Below are 22,431 nucleotides of genomic sequence, written 5' to 3' on the forward strand. Positions count from 1 at the left end.
GTTTTGGTAATAAGGAGGGGTTACAAATGGAAGTAAACATGCTGAACTCTTACTGTTCTTGCCGTTGATAGTGTTGTCAAGGGGGGGAAAAAATGGCTGGAAGACCACAGCCGTGGTCTCAACTGCGCAGTTGAGTCTAGCACTGTGCAACTGGGAGAAGTCTAGCAAGTATTACCGTGTTCACCCAAAAGCTGAAACAAATTAACTGTGGATGGAAGGAGGGCATTCAAGGCCTGGAAAGAATCTATGGCAGTGCTGTGTGTTGGAAATGAGCAAGTCTGAGAAGCTTTATATTTGCTGTTAGTGTAGTGCTTAGACTCCTTCATTGGTGTCCCGTTAGGTGTGCTTCATACTAGACACTATATGTGTGTATCTGCAGTAGAAGAAAAACATATTACACCAAAATACACTAATAGCCTACAAATTGGCTGAAATAATGGCATACTAACTTTAAAAACAGTGTTTTAACTTAATTTCATACTGCTTGCTTATTCTCTATTTAGTGAATGTTGGATGGATTGGGACGTTTCTGAAGCGGTCTCGTTACTGAGGAGATTCTGAACTCCCATCAAGGGGAGTGAAGTAAGCTGAGTGGCAGTGGGGACACCTTCTATTTCTGATTCGAATTGTACTCCTTTCTATATAAGGACCATGTGAATCATGCCTTTTGTCTATGCCCTGAAAAATGTTTCTCCGTCTGCCCACCTATTTATACACTATAAAAGCTAATACTCCAATGTAGACAACTATTTATATAGTACGGCAGCTTAAAATTCAGTGGCCAGAAGTGTCTTTGAAGGAAGAAGCCCAAGAGAATGTGAACCAAATTTACTGTAGCAGATACAAGGGCTTCACTTTCATTTTAAAAATCGTTTATGAGGCTAAATGAAGTCCATTGTGACAGTAGGATGCAATGATGTTCTATTTTCTGTTGATCTATCTTGGAGATCTTAGAAAGCTGTGAAAATACTGAATAGATGAGTTCCAGTTGTTTTATTAAATGCATGTCCTATTGTTAGTGCATTGAATTGCAAGTCAATACAGCTCTCCTCTACCAAAAATACAAGATACCTGGGAAGTTGTACAGTGTACAATATATAAAAATGGGTGTTAATATGTGCTTAATGAGCAGTGTAGAATAACCTCACAGACAATTAATACTTGTCCTTTTTAACCATATGGGGTGACAATGTATAAAGACCAAATGATACACTACTGTCACCTTGAATTCCAGTTTTATTCCTTCCATCATTTTTTGGTTTATTCCTTCCTCTTACGATGCATGTTCTCTTTAAATTTCAGAGTAATTGGTCCGGAAGCTCCCATGATTCAGTCCAATCTAGGAGAGTGGTCATTTCTCACAACATGGATAAAGCACTGAAAGAAGGTAAGTCTTAACTTAGACAAAGGAGCGTTAAACTCTGAATATTTTTTTGTCCTCTTAGCAAACCACATGACTGCACAATAATCCACAATTTTAGAATATGACACTGATTTCTTCCTTGATATAAAAGTGCAAGGTCTTGGTCTTCCCAAGAGGTCCACTGTAGTAAGTAGTGTGCTGATGTTTTTGCAATTTAGCTGATACCTTGTCATTTTAGTGGCTGTTTTTTACAGAAGTATATGGGTCCTTAATGCTTCTGCGCAAAACAAAAGGATAGCATTTAAAAGATTCTTGATTTGCTTTTCCTGAACTGATAAATCCTGTAGACCCTTACAGTCTTCTATTTAGTGCAATTCTTGCCATGAAAACTGAATCTAAGATCAACATTTTGAATTTCTGGCTGATACGGTTTATGAATTCTGTGGATCATTAGTACATTCACTAGGATTTGCATTGTAAAATGTGAACTATGATCATATGGATTTAAAGTATCTTATTTACAATTCTTTATTTTAAAGAATAACTCCTACTGCATGCATTTTTTTTTCAACTGAATCCTGGTAATATAAAATATTGTAGAATTTAGGATAGTGTCAGTTTGAAGTACGAAATAATGAAAAAAAATTGCTTCAAAGAGTATGCTAGGTCGGAGTGTAAAGATGATGGGGGAAACTAGCTTGTATATTAAAAGAAGAAAACATTTAAAGAGTTGTGTATTGTAGCTTTTAGAATATATTTATAGTATTTGATGTGATTTCAGTTGTATATTTTTTTTCCCTTATCTTTTTTTCACATCTGGAGAGTGTATTTTAAAATTATCATTGCTTTAAACAGGTTGGTTGTCTTATGAAAACTTCTTGGGATGTGTTAGTTTTTGAAGTTACTTTTATGAATAGCTATTAGCAGTATACGTAGCTAAAATATAAAAATCCTACTGTATCATGTTTCTGTGAAGGTGAACTATGATACTGTAATTTCATTTTAGGCAGCATTTTCATCTGGAATTAGTGAGATTATAGGATTCTTAATGATGTGAAAAGGATAGTAGAGTCTAAACATTACATGTATGAAACAAGCACAGACAAGCTGTTTGCTTTATTCACTCACACGCATACTTTACATTTTGGATAATCTGCCGTGGAATCTGAAGCGAAGGCTTGACATAATTAGCACAGAATTGGAGATAGTGGGGTTATTTGGAGACAGATAACAGGTATTGTAGAATACTGGGGAAAACATAGTTGTGTTACACTTCCTTCCTGTCATTTGCACATACGAGTAACTTGTGTCTGTAAAAAATATGGGAACTGTCTTCATCTAAGGTATTTATCCCATAGATTGTTCAGATGGATGCATGAGTCTGTCCTTAGTAAGGCTGAAAGTAAGTTAACAGTATTTAGGTGATTCATTTTTATGGAGTTAAGGATGTTCTGTTGTGACAGCTTACTTGCCTTTCTGGTATTTCTTTTCAGAGTAGCTTTTACTCTCCATTCTCACTCTGAATTTTGGAGAGCAAATGTGTCGGATTTGGTTGTATTTCTTCCAGGCCTAAGTGACAAAGCCAACTGCTCTTCTGTTAGGCGGTTTGACAAGGATGAGACTGTACCTTTCACTCTACCACACAAAGACTTGAGCAAGTGTTTTGATTTTGGAAGGTGTCCGAGTCAACAAGTTTGAGATACTGAATGAATCACAAAAGAAATACTTCACTTGTTAGAGTAAAACGATCGGTCTGTCTGAAAATAGACAGGATACATTCCTTGCCCTGTGACAGTTCTGAAATTTGTAGTTGTCTTGATATTATGATTATTTTTTCTTTTAAAAGTGCATGGTTAGATAAAGCTTTATTACTAATGATAAAAAAAAGTGCTGTCTTTATTTCTGTTTCCAGTCTTACACTGATGAAGATGAAAGTATTTGTAAATCCCAGGAATTGTTGCCGACTTCTTGCTGTCTATATGTAACATGCTGTTCAAAAAATGTTTTAAAAGGCCTTACTCATTTAATTAGGAGACACTCATTTCTCCTGAGGTTTTAATCTTGGAGACCAGTTCAGACTCCTACTGCCACTTGAGATGTTGAGTAGGTGTTGTCAGATTATCATAGTCAATGGTGTTTTGCAGTGTTCTTTTAGTCTGATTTTACTTCTCTTTAACTCAGAGATGCAAGGATAACTTGTTCGGAGGAGCTAGCATAATCTAATTTCAGAAATGCTATTACAGGTTATGAAGAGATGGCCCTTTGGTTAATTCTGACTCCTTAAGTTTGCTTAGAGTTTACTGTTAGTTGCTAGCTATCTTGCACCCCTCAAAAATTGCCTGTTGGCACTCACTCAGTCATGCCATGCTTTTGGTGGTGCTACAGCCAGTCTGTAGGGATTTTTCTCTCTGGGTTTAAAAGTTGCTTTCCTGAGGTAGAGTGGTATGTCTCATTTGACAAGCTGTCACTTGCTTTACTGCATTTTTCCTGATATTCTCATCATAATCTGTTAATGGAGTTGAAAGAATAGATAGCAGTCATCATCCTTAGTTTTAACTAAAGGAGTCATGCATGTTTCCATTTTAAAACCATCATTCTGATTTCAATAAAATTAAAAACATGATGGTGGTTAGATAGGTTTCTTGTGATGGTCATTGGCTGATAATTGTTGCCTATGTCCTGGATACCTTCTTGTCTTGCCAAAGCCTGTGTAAGTGTTGTTGGGAATTGTCCTTCTACAGTGTTAGTCACTTAGTGCCACCAAGAAGGGACTCCTGCTTGCATTGGTTTACAGCTCAGTTCTAAATTTTTTTCCTATCTCCCACTGACGACAGAGTAGTATAAAAAGATGGTGATTCAGAGTGCTACTTCATTCTGAGTTATAGTATACTTGTAAAGGTGAGGGAAAGCTGCAGATTAGCCCTGCTACTGTGAGGTGTGCTTTATGAAATCTAAGTGCTCAAAATTAGAACAAACGTAACATTATAACAAGATTTTCCTTGTTGAATATGGCAGAAAGAGAAGGCCTTTTTTGTTCTAAGCTCCTGAGTCCCTCTTTCAGCTGGTAATACTTGAGTGACTAACACAGAAATGTTGTTTTCAGGGGTTTTTTCAACCTTTTTCTCCATAGATCGATTTGGTCGTTCTTTTGCTTTCGTTTATCTTATGTGAAGAAAAGATGACCCACTCTTAAGATAATTTTAGCCTTTTGACATTTCCTGTTGCATATCTGGTAGCTTCATGTTTTCAGCCCGTATCATATGGTAGTTAAGGAATGTGTCTCTTAGGAGAGACTGCTTAGTCAAGACTCATGCTGCTGTTGCAGCATACAGTCTGGGCTGAAGGCTGTAGCTGTCAATGAGACTTACCTGCCCTGTGTGTAGCCATTCTTCCAGGAACTTAATTTAATCTGCCATTTTTATTGTCCCGTATCCTGTGGTCTTTTTGTTATTATTCTTTTGCCCCATATTGTGTGGTCTTTTTGTTATTCTTCATAGTCAGGCTTTGTTTTCACTGCTCTAGTAGTGCCAGGAAAATTGGTCTCCGTATTACTTACCTGCTTTACTGGATAATTTATGAGTCAGTAAAATAGTGTGGGCCATGGCGCAAATGCCAGCAAACCTCCACTGGTGAAATTCTTCTGCTGTGAAAATTGACTGTTTATTAGTTTTCTGTGTTCCTCGATTCTTAAAATATTTCATGCCACTGAGCCAGCTCTTCTTTCATTGTGACTTATCTTCCTTTAACCCTGTCTTGAGGTGACCTTGTTTGAAATATTTTTGGAATTTAATTAGATTGTATCTGTGGATCAGATCTTGCCTGTCTGTGTTCTTATTAACCCCTTAGAAGAATCCTGTTTAGGATGTAAGGCAGGACTTCCCTTTACAGAAAGCGTTTTTTCCCATCTATCTCATTTTCCAACTTAAGATCCACACACTGACATTTAGGAAAAAAACACAGTAGCTTCTGCCACTCTTTATTTGAAAAACTGTATTCATTTTTCACAGCTCTGAAAAAATGAGTTGTTTGGGTCCAAAATACAAGCAAGACTTAATTTGAATTCATATTCTCTCTGCTACCAGCATTCAAACGCTTGGAGCTAAGAACTCTTGGCAAAGGGTACATGGGCAAAACTATTTGAACAGAAATATCTCTGATTTTTTTTAATCTTTGTAAACACTTTTTTTCTCTATTTTTTTAATATATTTGGAAATTTCTATGTGTTTTTTACACATAATTACTAAAGAAGCAAATGTCAAGAAGATATTAAAAATAAACCAAACAATGTGGAATGGGAGACTGTCAGGGTAATGATCCCTTTTGCAGGTGGGCTATCCATCTATGCACAATGATAACATCTAGTCTATTAAACTTAACAGTTTCGTAGAGTTTGATTAATGTTTTGAAAGGCAAGTAAACCAAGAAATGCTAGTGTTTTCCTAGCACAAACTTCAACAAGAGAACAGAGAGAACTATAAATCACTATCATTAGTGACTGGGGCAGGTTCCTAGTCACTGAAGTCTGGCCATTTATGCAGTATTTTGCCAGCCTTTAACACCACAGTCTAAATAAAGATTTAGTGGGCATGAGAAACTTCAATAAAGACAGATAATACTAAGTATAAAACTTCATCATCTTAATTTGTATTGTATAGCTAAAATATAATATAAAATACAGTAAATGAATAATGGCCTTTATCTCTTTAAATTTAGAAATTAATGTCTTGGAAATGATAGAGGTGCATATTCAAAGTATTTATTAGCAACTTTTAGGGACTTCAGTATAGGGGCTTTAATATTTTAGTTTGATTTTTGAGGATGAAGATAAGGTACTTTTTGGTGTGGTTTGGTTTTGGTGGTTTGTTTTTTTTTTTTACTGAATTGGCTTTTGGCAGGGGGGAAAAGTAGTAGCTGTAACAAATAACTAAGTATTTAACATTTTCTTCTATAGAACAGTTCTTTGCCAGGTACTTACAGTGCTATAGTCTGTCATCTTTTTCCATTAAATTTTTATTGAAAGTATTTTTGTTCAAGTATATCTTATGATAACCACATCACACATGTTAAACGTAGTGTTGTAGTAGCACAGCATTATAATAACCTTTCTTGACTCTGGTGGTTTCCCTATGCAGCTTCTCAACACAATTCATATTAATGTTGCATTTCTATTTTACAGATTGCAATACTTGCTGTCGCAGCAGAACTCAAGCTGGTGTTGTAGCTCTACTTTCTCTTCTGCTGTTTATAGTCACAGGAGAGTTGGATTTGACTGTAATTTAATATAATGATTCTGGTCTCTCCAGTGTTTTCAGGAAAAGATATTTCCTTCTTGCTTGAATCTTGGAAGTCGGTTTCTGCATTTGCATAAGGAGAATATTTCTGGGGTTTTTTTGAATGGTGTTTTGGGAAAATGGGTAGGAATTTAGTCCTTGTTATTCAGACTTGTATGTTATTTTTCATAGATTTGGGTAATGAATCTTAGCAGCACGAAACTTTATGTAAATCTCTGCAAATTTCATGTTTGAACCTGGTCTGATCTAGTGGCTTTTGTGGTACCGCAGAACCTCATCAATGAATGAATGTGGAAGAAGAAGAGAGAGCAGTTACTGTAGATCTGTGTGGGGTTAGGAATGAAGTAAGGACCTAGAGGAGGTGTCCTCGCTAATCTCCACACAAGCTTCTGGCTCTCTACTCCCAACGTTTTAGTTTACAGTCTTTAAAAAGAGTAGTTGAAGAGGCTCAACTGCACATTCACACGTTAGTTGGATTATAACAACTGGGGACTTGGATCTTGTGAACTAATTTAGAAAACCCAGTAGAAGTTTCTACAGTTATGCACTAGACTCATTGCTGTCACTGCATCTAATTTGATCAGAAGAAATTGGTTTGATGATTGTAGAGACCAAGTTAGTGGTAGTAATGTACTGTCCTGAAAGTGTGTTCTGCTTTTCTTATTTTCTTGTATTCTGACCAGTTCTTTTCAACGTTTTAGGGAGCGTGCAGTGTAAAAAAAAAAAATGCGAGTAAATGCATGGGCAGATTTCTCTGAAGGAAGCAAGTTGTGCTCTATCTTACATTTCTTTCCTGTATTTCTTCAAAGTGCTGAAAGAGGCACTGGTTGCATAGATAGGCATGAAACTAAAGCAGCAGCAGTACATCATGGCCAGGATGCATCACATACGCATGAGGCAGTGTCTTACACTAGCACAGACTGCTGTTAGTGTCTGTAGCGGGTGTCCTTTAAAAAAATTTCTTTAACAGAGGCCTAAAAGCTGTCTCATTAGTAATTTAGGCATACATTCTAGGCTCTAAAGTACCCCAAATTTTATAGGGGACAGCATGGCTGAACTGTTGTGATGCGGGAAGGGCAACAAGGCTCAGAAAGTGACAGGGAAACTACAGAAAGCACGTGAAGGAAGAGATTTGTATAAGGTAGGTGAAGGAAAACATGGTTTAAAGTTGGATAATCCATTTAAGGTATTGAAAGTGTGTAAGTGGCAGAGGGAAACAGAAGTGAAGTATTTCATACCTGCATGACTTAAATTTTGGTGATGATTGGTAATCTTTTGCCTTTAGTTTGCTATTGCCACTAGATTTCATGGTTCTTTTACGTTGATACACCTAGATGAAGAACCATACCATCATCTTGCTGTGTCTGATCAGGAGTCTTCCTACCGTAATAGATCTTGCTTCAGGTATTTCAGTTGGGAGTATAGTAAAGTTGCAGGAGTTGTACTCTCTTAATACTTTACTAATAAGTATTGCTATATGTTTGAATGTTGTGCTTTGCCAGAGCAGAGAGACTTAACATTGGATGTGCGGGGATTATAGAGTGAACTAGGAACTGAGCTCATCTTGGAGAGGAGTTGCCTAAAAATACAGTAATAAATTAAGGGTCAGTGGCAATAGATCTATGTTCTGAAAAAGAATATACTTTAAGGGATTGAATTACAAGTTTTCTTCTGGTTTTGTTGAGTTCTGCCCAATAGATACGTGTAGGAGGCACCACTCTATACCAGGACTTGGTGGCTTAGGCAAAAGGTGCTGAAGAAATAACGCTGCTTTGCACCCTTGCAAGGAGTAGAGAGGGTGTCTGTAAGAAAATCTGAAAAAGTCATTATCTGGCAGTGATGACTGTAATAAATACCACAGTGCAGTGTTCTGCATGCACTTGAGAAATTACGGGTCTCCTGTAGAGTAGATGAAAAGGAAAAATCCGTGCTGTGATTTGTTTTCCACAGCATTTCAGGTATTGCAACAGAAGAGAGTTAACTAAGCTATAACAAAAAGGTGGTTGCAGAAGGACATGGGGACAGCTGTGGAAAAATAGATACTTAAAATGTGTATTGTGATGGGAGACGAGATAAGTAATAAACTTAAGTTTTTAAAATGCTGTTCCCCTTTGCTCTTTAGTGTATTAAGGGATTATCCCTCAGCTTGCTTATCAGAAGACTGCTACCTTTTATAACTGTTTTTATTGCTCTGTAGATTTTGTGGGTGAGAGTTTTCAATTAAATATGATTTCTTCTGTTTTAGAGAAGTAATGAAATTGGATATGTTTCAACATTGGAAGTGTCCATCCTGCAGTATGGCTCTGCATATTTTTGTTTTCTCTCCTGGATTGGAAAAAAGAATCAAAACTACTCCCCCCCCCCCCCCCCCCCCCCCCAATAATTAATTTAAAAGCCTTGAAATGACTTAGCAAAAGGCTTTTAACTATATATTTCAGCATACTCGGTTTCTCTATAAACCTGAGGAGGTTGATTTATGAAGTATTTGACTAGAAGTTTTTATCAATTTTAGCATTTTGAAATGTTTTTAACAAGGTAATGTTGGATGAGGTCTGCTAGTATTTCAGGCAGGCAAAAGTATTCAACTTAAGTTGTTCTGTTATTAGTTCACTGTCATGATGGCGGGGAGCTTTTTCTAGGTTACTCGGCTGCTGAAGAAACAACTTCTGTTGAAGTGGAAAGTAAGAAATAGTGGAGTCACATGATTACTTTGCACCACGGGTTTATACTGACAAATAAGATGTACTTCTGGTATAAAAAGCCGAAGCTGCTCAGATTATCAGGCACATGGCTTATTTTCCCTTTGCTCATTCAGTTATCCCTCTGATAGATGCAAACTGACTCTGCCTTCTACCCCAGCTTTTTCCCCACCTTGTAACTGTTAAACACAGCTCATGTGCTCCCTGAACAGCTCCTCCTCCCCCCTAGACCTCCAGGGCCATGTGTTATAGTGAAACATCAGTAACACTGGCAGCACGCATACATTGTCAAAAAGGAAAGTCAGAGCAGTAGAAGATGGTGTTGCCATGGGACTTGCATTTACAGTAATCTTGGTTATTGCTTGTAGATGCGGTTTGGAATACCTCATCGTTTTTGAAGTTCATGCTGTCTTGCTAATCTACTTGTTCTCTCTTAAGCTCTTGTGATCCTATAATGTACTTTCTGCAGTGTTGTTCCGTATTGTATATGTCTTTTGAAATCCAAAAATTCCACTACCTCCCCTTCTAACTCTGGCTTTGGAGTGGAGGCTGTTGAATTCCTCTGTAGAGAAGGCTGGTTTCAGTCTGCAACAGCCTAGACACAGTCAGATCATATATGATGGTTCATATAACCAAATCCACTGTTGAGAGACAGGTATTAGTTTGTGGTCTGTGTGAGCAAGTAACCTGACTGAGCAAATCCACTTACAAGCTTTGCTTTGCAAAGTGACCTCCAGTAACCTGTTAGGTGTGTGTTTCTGTAACTTCGCCAACCCTACTTTCTTTGGCAAGAATTTAAACCCAAAGAAGAAGATAAGTAACATATTACCCATCTAATTTTTGAGGAGGAGGGTGGAGGTTGAAGCTTTTTCTTTCTTGATGTGCCTTCCCCTTTTGCAATGTTTGCTATTCAATGTTTTGTTTCTCCTTTCAGTGTTTGACTACAGCTATAGAGATTATATCCTGTCCTGGTATGGGCAACTCAGCAGAGATGAAGGACAGCTGTACCAGCTGCTATCTGAAGATTTCTGGGAGATTGCCAAGCAGCTGCGACAGAGGCTGAGTCACATTGATGTAGTTAAAGTTGTTTGCAGTGATGTAGTGAAAGCTTTATTCTCACACTTCTGTGACCTTAAAGGAGCCAATACCAGGTAAAAACAAAACTCTGCATTTCATTGGCATTTTCTGTTTCTCTTTTTACTTTCAGATGTGCTACATCAAAGTAATGAAGAGTGTAATGCTTTTGTAGGCAACCGGTAAAGAAAATGGTTCAAGTTTATTACAGATTAGGTTTTACAGATCAAGCAGACTTCAGTGCATCTATAAGATCTGTGGAAGGAAACACTTGTCCACCTTTTTCTCAGAGTTCGGATTCACTGCTGTTTGTTTTATCCTTGAGTCCTTTGCTCACGGTAGGAGGTGGGCTGTGTGAGCAGTTCCTGCAAGTAGTGTGAACCTGTAAGGGAAAGGAGAGGCACTGTCAGAGCAGTCAACAGACAAGAAAGTAAGTTATTTGCACCTTCCCCAAAATAGCACCAGAGCTAATTCCATTCAGTGTTGCATTTCTTCAGCCCCAGAAAGCAAAGCCTTGTGGCTTCTGTAAGTGGCCTGTCCTGCAGTAACAAGATTTTTCTACTGGAAATCTTGTTGGCTGGATTTTTGTTATCTTGCAAATTCTATGCATTTCCTTTTTGGCAAGGCTCTCTGTCCACTTAAAAAGGTCCACTGTCCACTAAAATACTAGAGTTGAACCCAAATTGTAATTGCACATAGGAATTCTTAGCCTATGCAGTTCCCACATCTGAATGCACGATTTGTGTAATTGTGCATGAAATTTGGGCTTATGTCTGCACTTACTGTGTTTCAGTTATCCTAATTGAAATATGCTTTGGTCATTCAGATTTAAACTATACATTTTAGGCTATGAAGTTGTTTTGCGTATAGTTAAATCCACATTTTTAATACCCCTTCAGAGGAAAAACATCAACATTTTTCTGTCGGTGACTAGTCTTGTGTGTTGCCATACATGCTTCTTTCTGTTCTGGAGCAGAAGATAGGGTTAATGTATCTGTGGTAGACGCCAGCTTTATGTAGGCTGATGTGTAGGAAATAAAGACCAAAAAACACCTAAAGGGTGATTTACATTCGAGAAAAGAAAAAAAATTAAGGTGTATGCACATTGCAGCAGATCTTGCATTGGATTCCAGATAGTGCTTTCCTTCGGCTCTGGAATGTGATAGAACTCTCTGTCAGGTAAAGCTCCTAAGTGTGCTCCCCGATTTTTAAGCATTGTGCTTACACTTGCCCTTTATTGCAGTAAAGAGCTTGCTTTTGGTAAGAGTTTGATTTGAACAGTTAAAGGATGAGGATTTACACTTAAAAAAAGTATTGTTTTCTTGTTTGAAGCTGGGGCCACAGACGTGTAATTCCAGAGTTATTAATTATTATTAATACTGACTCTTGATGTGGTTCCTTCTCTACTGAGAAATATGACCACTTCGTTTAGGTTTTTGTTGGATTGTTACTTCCACTATATAGAGCTAAAATAAATTCTCTTGGGTATTTTCCAATTAACTTTATCACTTTGGAATGGTAAATGCACCTTAGTCAATGCTGGGTAAGGCAGGCTGCATTAATGTGGTAATGAAAAACATCCTATCAAGATAATGGGTTAAAAAACCCCAACAAACCCCACAGCTGTAACTGCAGACTTTGTATAGGTTGAAATAGGATCCATTGACTGTTTTTTCACATACTGCAAGGCTGTGAATTCATAAGGGGGAAGGTCTGGTTTTAAGGTGCCCGAGAGCAGATCAGGGGCATGGTGCTGCATGATGCAGGATGTGAAGCACTGGTATATCCTCATGCTGCTCATCCAGACTTTCTCAAAAAGTCTGGGAAGCTTTATGGAAACTGCACAGGACTTGCTTTTTCTTGGCAGATGGAGAGAGGGCTTAAATGCTGTATATGTACTGTGGCAAAGTCAGCAGAAATGTGACATTGTGCTCATATGCTACAGTCTGAATTTGTACTGCTAGGTGATCTGAGCATGCGTGTAATAAGCCTGGAAGCGCAGCTGATACTGTTTTCTTTTTAAGGGATTTTGTGGGTTTAAGAATAATTGAGTTTTACGCTAAATGGCCTACTGCTATGGATTTTGCTGTGCTAGAACCTCCTGACGTTTTAAGCTGTAGGCTGAGAACTACGAAGTCAGTCACTTCTAGCTTGGAAGATAGTTTCTTGGAAAGCCTTCAATTAATTTCTATTTTGCTGTCCTGCTTTTGGCTGGGATAGTTAATTTTATTCTTAGTAGCTGGTATAGTGCTGTGTTTTGGTTTTAGGATGAGAATAATGTTGATGACACACTGATGTTTTAGTTCTTGCCAAGTAGTGTTAACACTAAGTCAAGGATCCTTTTCGCCTTGCCCTGCCTGTGAGGAGGCTGGGGGGGGTGGGGGCCAGCGGTGAGCAGGTGGGCACAAAAAGCTGGGAGAGAGCATAGCCAGGACAGCTGACCCAAACTGGCTAAAAGGATATTCCGTGCCGTGTGACATCACGCTTAGCATGTAAACTAGGGAGAAAGCTGGCCAGGGGCCGCTGCTCAGGAACTGGCTGGACATCAGTTGGTGAGTGGTGACCAATTGCATTGTGCATCGCTTGTTTTATGTATTGTAATTCTGCATTGTTGTTATTATTTTCTTCCTTTTCTGTCCTGTTAAACTCTCTTTATCTCAACCCACAAATTTTACCTTTTTCCAATTCTTTCCCCCATCCCACTGGAAGGGAGTGAGCAATAGCTGCGTGGTGTTTAGCTGCCTGCCAGGTGAAAACACAACTGCCACAATTCAAACACAGAAAATTCTTTTTCCTAAGGTAGGGGACACAGATCTTCTTGATCTATCTTTGCTTTCTGTCAGTATTTTAAAAACACTAGTAAATTTAAATTGGCATTCATGTGTTTCCTCTCTGTGTCTCTAATAATGAATCCAGTTAGTTTTGGATGGTAAATACAGTGGAACAGAGACTGTAATTGGAGCAAGGTGTCTTTCCTGTTGTGATGCCTGCTGGAGCACTGCATCTTGTTTCCTGTGCTGAGTTTTTACTGCAGTGTGACAGCGAAGGGCATTTTGTCTGTTACCTGGGCTTTTGAAATTTGAAATACCTCTCGTACCATCTCTGGAGGGTGTGCCTCATAAGTCACTTGGTCTTGGTTTTCCTGTATGACAACAGATAAATCCACTAAAGTAATGGAAAGGAACCTTCTGTGCACAGGAACACAGACATGTCTTTTTCCAGTGTAAAGTTCACGTGTTTTGTCATTGGATGCATGTCAGCCCCAGAAATCCTTTTACTTTTCTGCTTCACTGACTAACTTGGACCTGTGATATCTGATAGATCAGAGTGTCTGAGAAGATGGAAGTAGGTTGTGCAACCTTTCAGAAAAAGGAATGGTATTACAGTCCTTCCCTTTGCTCTTGCATTCCTTCTGGCTTATCTCAATCATTGTGAGGCTCTGCTTAGTAGTAAACGCTCAAGGTAAAGGCCAGCAGAGACCAACAGATGAGGAAAAATACTTCTCTGAATGAGGGAGAGTATGAGAAGAGGAGAGCAGGGAATTAGGAGAGAGAAGCCTGGCAGTGTTAAGTCTGTTTCTCCTTTCTTTATTCTCTCTCCTGGCTTTCTTCAACGGTGACTGTCTTTCCTGTGCCTGACAGACACTTCTACAGAGTGAAATAAGGGTAGAGACACTCCTCTAGCCATGAGCACAACGGTCCGAGGTAATACAGAGCCGCGTAAGCTGTAGGCAAGACAGTTTTTCATCTTTCTGAAGTTTTTCAGCTTATATGCTTTCCTGGGGTGTACCTTGAGTTCCACTTGGTGCTCCAAAGGATCCTGTCACTTTTCACTTAAAATTTGTGGCAATTCAGAGTATTTTACATAGGAAACCATTTCATTCCTAATATTTGCTCAGCATAGAAATGGAATGTGATACTTTCCTATTTCCAGTGTTAGCTAGTTTGAGAGATAGAAGAAAAATCACCCTTGGATTTATTGATGGAAGCCACTGCTTGTTTCCCCTACGTTGCACGGAATCAGGAATGCGTTTATAACAGGATTAGCCAAGTGCATCCTGCAGGGTAGAGAGGACAGTATTTGGCCATTCTTACTTTGTAGCAGCTTTTATCCCTTCAGTTCTTTATAGTTCATTCAAGTGTCTTTCCTTGGCTACTTTAAGCAGAATATAAGCAAGCTGAGTAAAGTGGTGTATAATGCTGGAAACATCCTTGTTGGTATGCGGGTTCAATGTTGTCTGTGGTGGTAGTATACTTTCTTGGGGGCTAGAATTACCTGAGCCTGGGAATGTAGTCTTACTGTGGTAACATATGTATGTTGAAAGCAAGAGGCAGCTATTCCTCTGGATGAATTGCACTGTCAGTATTGGAAGGTCTTGGCAAAGTGAAAACAAATAGTGTCTTTCTGTAAAGCATTCACATGAGAGGAAGAGGAAGTTCACTTACGCTTATTGTAGGCCAAGAATAACCACATCAAATAGTACTACAGAACCAGTAACATTTAATAAATAACACGCTGTGCTGGTGGTCTCTAAACTGCAGTGTAGGCAAATAAGATTTGAAGAGAGTTTGCCTTTTCTTGAACCACCTGACAAGCAGCGCTTTTTGAACAAATCTCAGTGAGAAGAGGTCACTGTGCTACTGGTTCCCAACCCCCTAAATCATTTGTTTGGGAGTGTTTTATGTTTGTCTTTTAACCTATACCTGGGACATCTTGATCCTAAAGGCAGAGAAAAAATTGTTTTATGCAAATACAGATATGTGGTGTTGCAGGCTGCTTCTGGCAACTTGACTGCTACATGACATCTGATGGGATGCTCAAGAAGTGTTTGTGTGGGTGTTTCTGGACTTGCAGCATAAGTCATGAGTTAACAAAATGAATGCTTGAGGGCTGTAGGCTACTCTCAGCACTGATGTAGAACCCCGATTCAAGGGCTGAAAGCTCTTGAAAAATGTGAGAGGGGAAGTGCTGTGGGAAAATTGCTATTTGAGTGATCACTGTGACGAATGATTTGGGGATTTAAGTTCATGTTGTACATGTTTTGATAATATTCCTTTTGGTTTTTTATGTATTACTGCCACGGTAAGGAGAGAAGACAACTCTCTTTTCTTGGCCCATGTGAACACCTTTGCATGTATAGGATACATAAAGGTGGTATTTTTTGTGATTACAATATGTAGCGTGATATGATACTAAGAAATAAAAGGTGCTGCCATCACAAACTGATCAAGAGCAGGTTGATGCAAAGGGAATTTAAACATTTGAGATTTAACTTGGTTAATCCTAGAGATGCATCCAAGTTGTCAAGATAGCTACTAAACACCTCCCACAGTTCTTGTTTTTCTTCTGTAATTTCATTTGCCACCCACAAACCAGGAATACCAAGAACTGCTTATCACACCCAGTCTCTGGAAAGGAGTAATAAGAGGTTTCGTCTGAAATTGTGGAGGTTTGTTGCAGTGGGAGCAGCTGTATGAAAGTGCTGAGAACAAAATAGTCATGAACAGCCAAGGTCTGCCCACGTTATTAAAGTTAACTCATGGGTAGCACCAGGTCTAAAGCTCACCACTGCCTTCAAGCTTTGGTGTGAAAAGTTTGTGTTTCCTGTTGATGATTGAGTATGACCTAGACACCACAATAAGCTTTAGGACCTCCTGGTGCTGATACGATCATACCACAGCTTGTAAGCCATTCATGAATTCTTGGAGTCTGTTGTCGATATGACATGTCAGATGCTCTTTCCTGAAAGAGGTAACTGACGCGTATAAATGATATGGTTATCTTCACAGTAAATATTAGTTAAAGTGATTTATAAAGCTTGCTGCTGTATGTTGATAAAAATGACAGCTGTGGAAATTTTGGTGTTGGCTTTGTCTTTATTCTTTGTTGTGCTTTTTGGGTTTGGTGTGGTGGTCTGTTTTCAGAGGATGCGGGGTTTTTTTTAGTAGGTACTTTTTTTAGGTGTGTTTATGATGTTGACTTGTAAGTATTTCTTAGAAAACTCAAATAGATCAAGCAGTTGTCATTCTGCATTGTCAAGAAGCTTAGAGATCTGAGTGAGGGTGATACAGGTGCAGAAGTGCAGGCTGCATGTGGTTCTGTTCTCAGAATCAGTTTAATGAACACGTGGTGTTGAATGTACTGATGAAAGTCATTTAGAGTTGTATGTGTGCTTCAGCTCACAATTGCACTGATTGATACTTAAATGTAACTCTGCAAGACTGTCTCTTGAAAGACTAAATAAAGAAATAACAAGGCTGAATGGAACATTTTGCGATTATTTATTTAAAGAAAAAAGACCCTTACGTAATTTCTTGTATAGTTACTAATTTTTTTACAGACTCCTTGGGGTTTGGGGTGGGTTTTTGTTTTTAGTATTTATTTGCTTGCTTCCTATTTTCAAAGCACATGGATTTATCTAGTTTGTCAACACTAAGTTCCTGATCATGCATGTTTCCTAATCATTGTCTTTATTTTGGGGTTTCCTGTCCTTGAACCAGTGGTGCTGCCAACCCCAAAGCTGCAAAATCCCAAGTTGCATGGACAGTGATAACTTTGGGGTTGGCTTTTAACTTTTTTCACCCCTTTTCAGATTCATTTTTAAGCTTTTCCATGCCATCTTGAGGGCTGAGACTATACAAAATAAAAACAATGCTTCACATCAGGGGCATAAACCCAACCACAAATACCAGGAGTTTTTTTAATACTTCTGACTGTTTTTACAATGACAGTCTTTAAAATGAATCTTTACAATATAGGCAGTTACCAGGTGGTCCTTATTAAAACTGTGGGTATCTAGAGTAGATCCTAGATAGAGATTTCCATGAGGTCTCTGTATTGCGAAACCTGGAAGCCCAGTTGTGGATGATAGTCCAGTATTAAGAACTGCAGTGGGTCCTGCAGCCCTGAGAAGTGGGGAACTGTTGTCCAGAGGTATTGATAGTGGCTCAGAGTTGCTTAGTTATAGCATAGGAAGGAAATTATGTTACTTCTGTAACACTGGTTGTAACTGTTTTAACTGCTTCAGCAATACCACAGTAAATCTACTGTTGTGCTTTTCTTTATAAAGTGTTGGATGAACTCGCAGGTTTGCAACAGGGTAAAGTCTTAGTAATGATGTTTAGGGGCACACACAATCAGTTATTGCACAAAACAATTTCAGAGCACGGGACAGTTAAAGCAGGTGTCAGTTTAGTCCCAAAGAAAAGTACTGCTTGGAACAGACGTGGTACAAAGGAATTAGCTTTGTTAGACCCCGCCTATGGATCTATATTCACAGACCGCTGCCCGATCTTCCACTGGTTTAGGGGGTAACTGAAGGAAACCCCTTTGTTTTCTAGCACTATGAAATAGCAATAGATAGCGTTAAAAATTCAGAGCAGGCTTAAAGATTTCATAAAATGAAAATTACAGAAAAGGAACTTACACAGGGTTAAGCCTGGCTTTGTAGCTCATGGCAGAGTGAAGAGGGATATGACCTGTAAGCATGCTGTGTGAAGCATGGGTTCTGTCTACTGTTTTAAATCACTGAAGACACCTGCATCTTGATACACCAATATATGTCACTATTACTTTGGTATTGATTGTTCAAGAAGACACAAATGAATTAAGTTGCCACTTGCCATTATTTTTCTATTGCCTAAAGAGATTAAATGAGCCTGGTTTACAAAGCCTGTATCATGCCTGTTTTGGAACTGTTTGCTAGAGTGCCACATTTATATTAGTTCACTGCACACAGTTGTGCTCACAGTTTATGGATAATTGGCAGGGCTTTCAAAGCTCTCTAAAAATATCTGCACACAGTTTTACTTAAGAGTTTTCTGTGATTACTAAGTGACCTTGTGTTTGGAAAATCCAACCACACATTTCTAATAACATGTTCAAAATTGAATAGGAAGAGAAATAATGCCTTTGTTACTATTCAGGTTATTTAATGGGGCTTAATATCTTTATTGACACTGGAGTTGTGTAGCAGCACTCTGCTTTGTGTACATGCATGCAGACTGCAGTTAGGTTTCTGCTTTTCCTCTTGGTCTGTGCTAAATGAACAGCGCCTTCCTTTTTTCTTGATCCCATTCTGACAGAGTTGAAGACTGAGGTTTTATATCAAGCCTTAACAATATGCCTGATCAGAACACCATTGCTTCTGTTCCAGGAGAGTAAGTGGACACGGTTTGGTAGCTGAGTGGTGGTATTAATACTTCCGTGATTACTCACAGCTCCTTTTTTTTTTTTTTTTAATAGATATCAGTGAAGGGGAAGCCCGAGTTACAAGGGATGCTTTTTCTGGGCAGACCTTCTGTTGATGCGCAGTACGTTTTCCCTGCAAGCTGATCAGTGATTACATTGAGGCAAATAGAACTGTAATGCTTCATGTATAAATGCAAAGGAGGATATAAGCCCAGATGTCTTTTCTGTTTTACCACTGGCATACTGGTTTATTTTGTAGCTGTTAAGCCTTCCCCCAAGCTCCCTTGCCTGCTTTCAGTCTCCCCTTTATTTCTCTTGCCCAAACAGCAATGAAAACTGCAGGATTCGTTGACACAACTGTTTGGCATTGATATGCAAGGCTTGATTAGAGTTAAATTTCCTGAAGACCTTGTTTCTCTGGTTTTTGGTTGTGGTTTTTTTGGGTTTTGGTTTTTTTTTTTTTCATAAAAATCTGGTGGGGTATTGCGCTTTCCCTTCTGCTTTTTAGATCACACTGTAGGTACTGTTTAGCTAGGAAAACAATGGAAATAACCCCTTTTCTAGGGAGTCATGTATTCTTAGGTAATGGAGAAAAAATTAAAACTCTTCTTAAATGGCCTGTCAATTGGAGAGTATGCAACTCCACGCCCCCCTTGCATTCCTGTGGGCAGGAACACATTAGATCAGGAGGGTAAGAATCAAATATTTGCCTTTCTGCTTGTTTATTCTGTTCCACTTTCTGTTTGTGTTCTGCTGATTGTGTATCAGAAAAGTCCTGGCATAGGTACAACTCAGCCAAGCTGTATGTCTTGGGTATTGACTGGGAATGAATTTGTACAATGGGGAGACAGAAATTCTGAGAAAGGACTTCTCTTGCATGGATGATAGTATAAGTGCAGTTAATGCTCCAGGGTGTTTGCAGTCACAAACAGACCAGCATTCCTCCAGAGACTTGTAGGGAGGCAAAGACGATTCATCTCAGTTGAGAAATTTTATGTGTGTTACAGTTCTGTTTTCTGCTTTGCACATGTTGTGAAAGTATAGCTTGATCTAATAACTATGCAGTATGTCCCACAAATAAGGGAAGAGCATTGAAAAACGATGGTGTGTTTGTGTTCACGGGGGGGAAAAAAAATCTTGCTTTTAGTGTTGTTAATACACGTGACCAAGTTGTTAGGTTAGTTTGCTGATAGCCACCTGATGTTCGGTGTAAGTCATCCTGTTTGCCAGAATTTTGGGTATGCTTCTAGCTGTGTTTCTAAATGGCAGACTTTGGGTGGACCAGCCTGTCCAGAAAAGGAAGCCTTTGCTTCCTAGTAAGAGGTACGTAACAACTTTCACGTAAGTACGTAAACAACTAAGACTTCCTGTCTGCCAGTAGTCCGCCTGGGACGTGTCTGGTTTTGGATAAATAATGAATGCCTTTTAGGGAAAGCATGTGATGAGGAATGTTTGATGCAGTGTAGAGAGGGCTTTAGGATATGTCTGGAGTATGCATGAGGAATGGAAATGTACTGAGTGAAATAGCTAGGTATTCAACTGCCAGAGAGAAAAGATCCTACCAGAACATGATAAACAGCTTTCTGAGCTCAGTCAGCTGCACCACCTGTGCTGGTTGATAGTGAAGACAACACATCATCTTCATAAACCAGTGCTCCTCAGAAGAATGGAGTATTTGCATCCAAGCTGTTCCAAGGGGCTTGTTTTGAAATTTGTCTTACTTGTAACAATTGAAACCCCCTCCGTGATCCACGTTGGATTTGGGATTGAATAAGAGGCTTCAGTCAAATTGAAACCAAATGTTATCTTTGCATTCTTGTTGTTCTGAAAATTAATTAAAATTTTTGTCACCTTGAGGCAAACTACTTGTATTACTAGAACAGAATTAGAGTTATTAGAGTGTTGTTACTATTCCAACATATTTACTCCCTCCTGGACTGACTAGCAAATATGAGTTGTTACACAATGCTGCCTGTCACTAGTGGCCACGTAGCAGTGCGTAACTGAAAGCTTTTACTTTGACTGTATATAGTTCTTGGTCGCTTTTTCATGTAGAGACTGCTTGGAGCAGCTCTCTGAGTAACATTCAGTTGACTCTAGCCAGGACAGCAGTGTCCATCTCTGGGAATGAAGCAGATGTTACGGACAATGGGAGGAGGCACTGGTGTGAGATGTGACAGACCTGAGCCTTTGTTAACAGCTTAGAGCCTTCTACTGAAAACTAGTCCTGGCTGCCTTGGAAATTGCTGTTGTGCCTCTCAGGTGACACTGCTTCTGTCTTGCTGTAACCACTGTCATGCTCACCTTGCTGTTAAACTGTAAATCTGTGACTGGAGCACATCAGGCACATGGCCGTGAAACAGCTGCTAGGGCACCTTGTCTCTGCTTCTGCACCTGTTTCTGTATAAAGAAAAGGTCCTGCTGTGACCTGCACTGAGGAGTTCCCTTGGCAGGTCCAGTCAAACATGTTCTGAGAAGTCCAGAAAGCCTTTGGCACCTGCAAGGAGATGAACCTGGTTGGTACTGGGCACAAAATCAAGGTGGGGGAGGTTTGCATGGGGAGCTTGCAAACAACACAGGCTGTACTATCATGAGCTTGCTCATCCAGCAGCACATTGCTGTGCATGTCCCACCCAGTGCTTTACAACCATCCCTTTGCTGTTAGTTCTGAAAGACTCTGTCTTGCCATCTTCCCAAAATGCGCCTACTGTGATTGCTAGGAGCAAGGAGGACCCATTTGCCTGTTCAGTGGCAGGAAGGGGAATATGTTTGTATAATACATAGTATAGCACGTTATACCTGTTCTAATTCCAGGCCTGATGTACTTCCTTTAAGTTAGGAGCCTAATTCTTTCACTAAGTGCAAAGTGAAACCAGCAAGAAATTTTGAATTTCTTCCATCCATTAGTATCCAGCTTGCATAACCATTACGGTTAGTGAGTGGATGATGGTGAATGCCTTCTGCTGCAGGCTGAGAGCAATTCTGGCTTAGTGTATTCTCCTGCTCCTCTTGAAACTGAATCGGAATTAGCCAAAGGCAAGGACACGGAAGGCAGACAGGATGGGACCCTCACTCTAAAACATTTAGGATGTGACTTTGTTCCCTAGTTACTTGTTCTTTAATCTGTGGTGATTTATTAGTATAAAACATAAGCATATTCCAGCTTCAGCCTGCTGATCAAAGGACTCAGCTTGAGGCAAGTTCTCTTGTTTCTTCTCTGAATGGCTCTGTGATCTCTGCATGCCTGAGATGCTTGGATCCAAGCAAGTCTTGTTACTTGATTTGGCCAAGAGATGAGTCACCAAATCTGTCATTTGATCAAGAGGTGACTCGGGATGGCACTTGGAAGATGCAGGTTCAAACCTATCCGACAGAGCAGAGCCTAAAGTGCAGGGCCTCTCGCCCACCGTGGGGTGAGCATGCTGCCCGCAGGGATATTGCCCCAAAGGTAGGTTTGCACGCACACTCTGAGCCCCTGCAGTTTCTCGCTTTCCAGTTTCGTGCTTTGTATACCCCACTGATACTGGTAACAGTGTGGTCTGTTCTCACTTGCTGAGCTACTGAAGGGACTTGGTAGCCAGATTTCTTTACACTTTGGGAGTCAGTTCACCTTCCTCTGTTTGTCATCATGATTCCACCCTCTTTCTAAATCTGTGGGTGGGTTTTTGAAATCTTTTTCTGAATTGGTTTTCTACTTGCAGTGTAGATGGCTGGTAACGCCAAGTTTGTTATTTTATAGGCAACTTGCACAGACTAATCTGATGTAGGCTGCAGGTGGCAAGTTGGAAACTCCTGTTACAGGAAAATTCATGTC

General features: G+C 39.4%; 1 protein-coding gene across 2 annotated transcripts in view; it reads left to right on the plus strand.

Annotated features, from left to right (window-relative positions):
• Positions 1–22,431, plus strand: part of SNX25 (sorting nexin 25) — an 88,145-nt gene that overhangs the window by 12,079 nt on the left and 53,635 nt on the right. For both annotated transcript variants that reach the window (XM_055711187.1, XM_055711195.1), the window contains 2 exons: positions 1,303–1,387; positions 10,288–10,504. In XM_055711187.1, the coding sequence (XP_055567162.1) occupies positions 1,303–1,387; positions 10,288–10,504 (302 nt within the window). The remainder of the gene's footprint in view (positions 1–1,302; positions 1,388–10,287; positions 10,505–22,431) is intronic.

Source organism: Falco cherrug, chromosome 1 (genome assembly GCF_023634085.1).
Source record: "Falco cherrug isolate bFalChe1 chromosome 1, bFalChe1.pri, whole genome shotgun sequence".
Taxonomy (NCBI): domain Eukaryota; kingdom Metazoa; phylum Chordata; class Aves; order Falconiformes; family Falconidae; genus Falco; species Falco cherrug.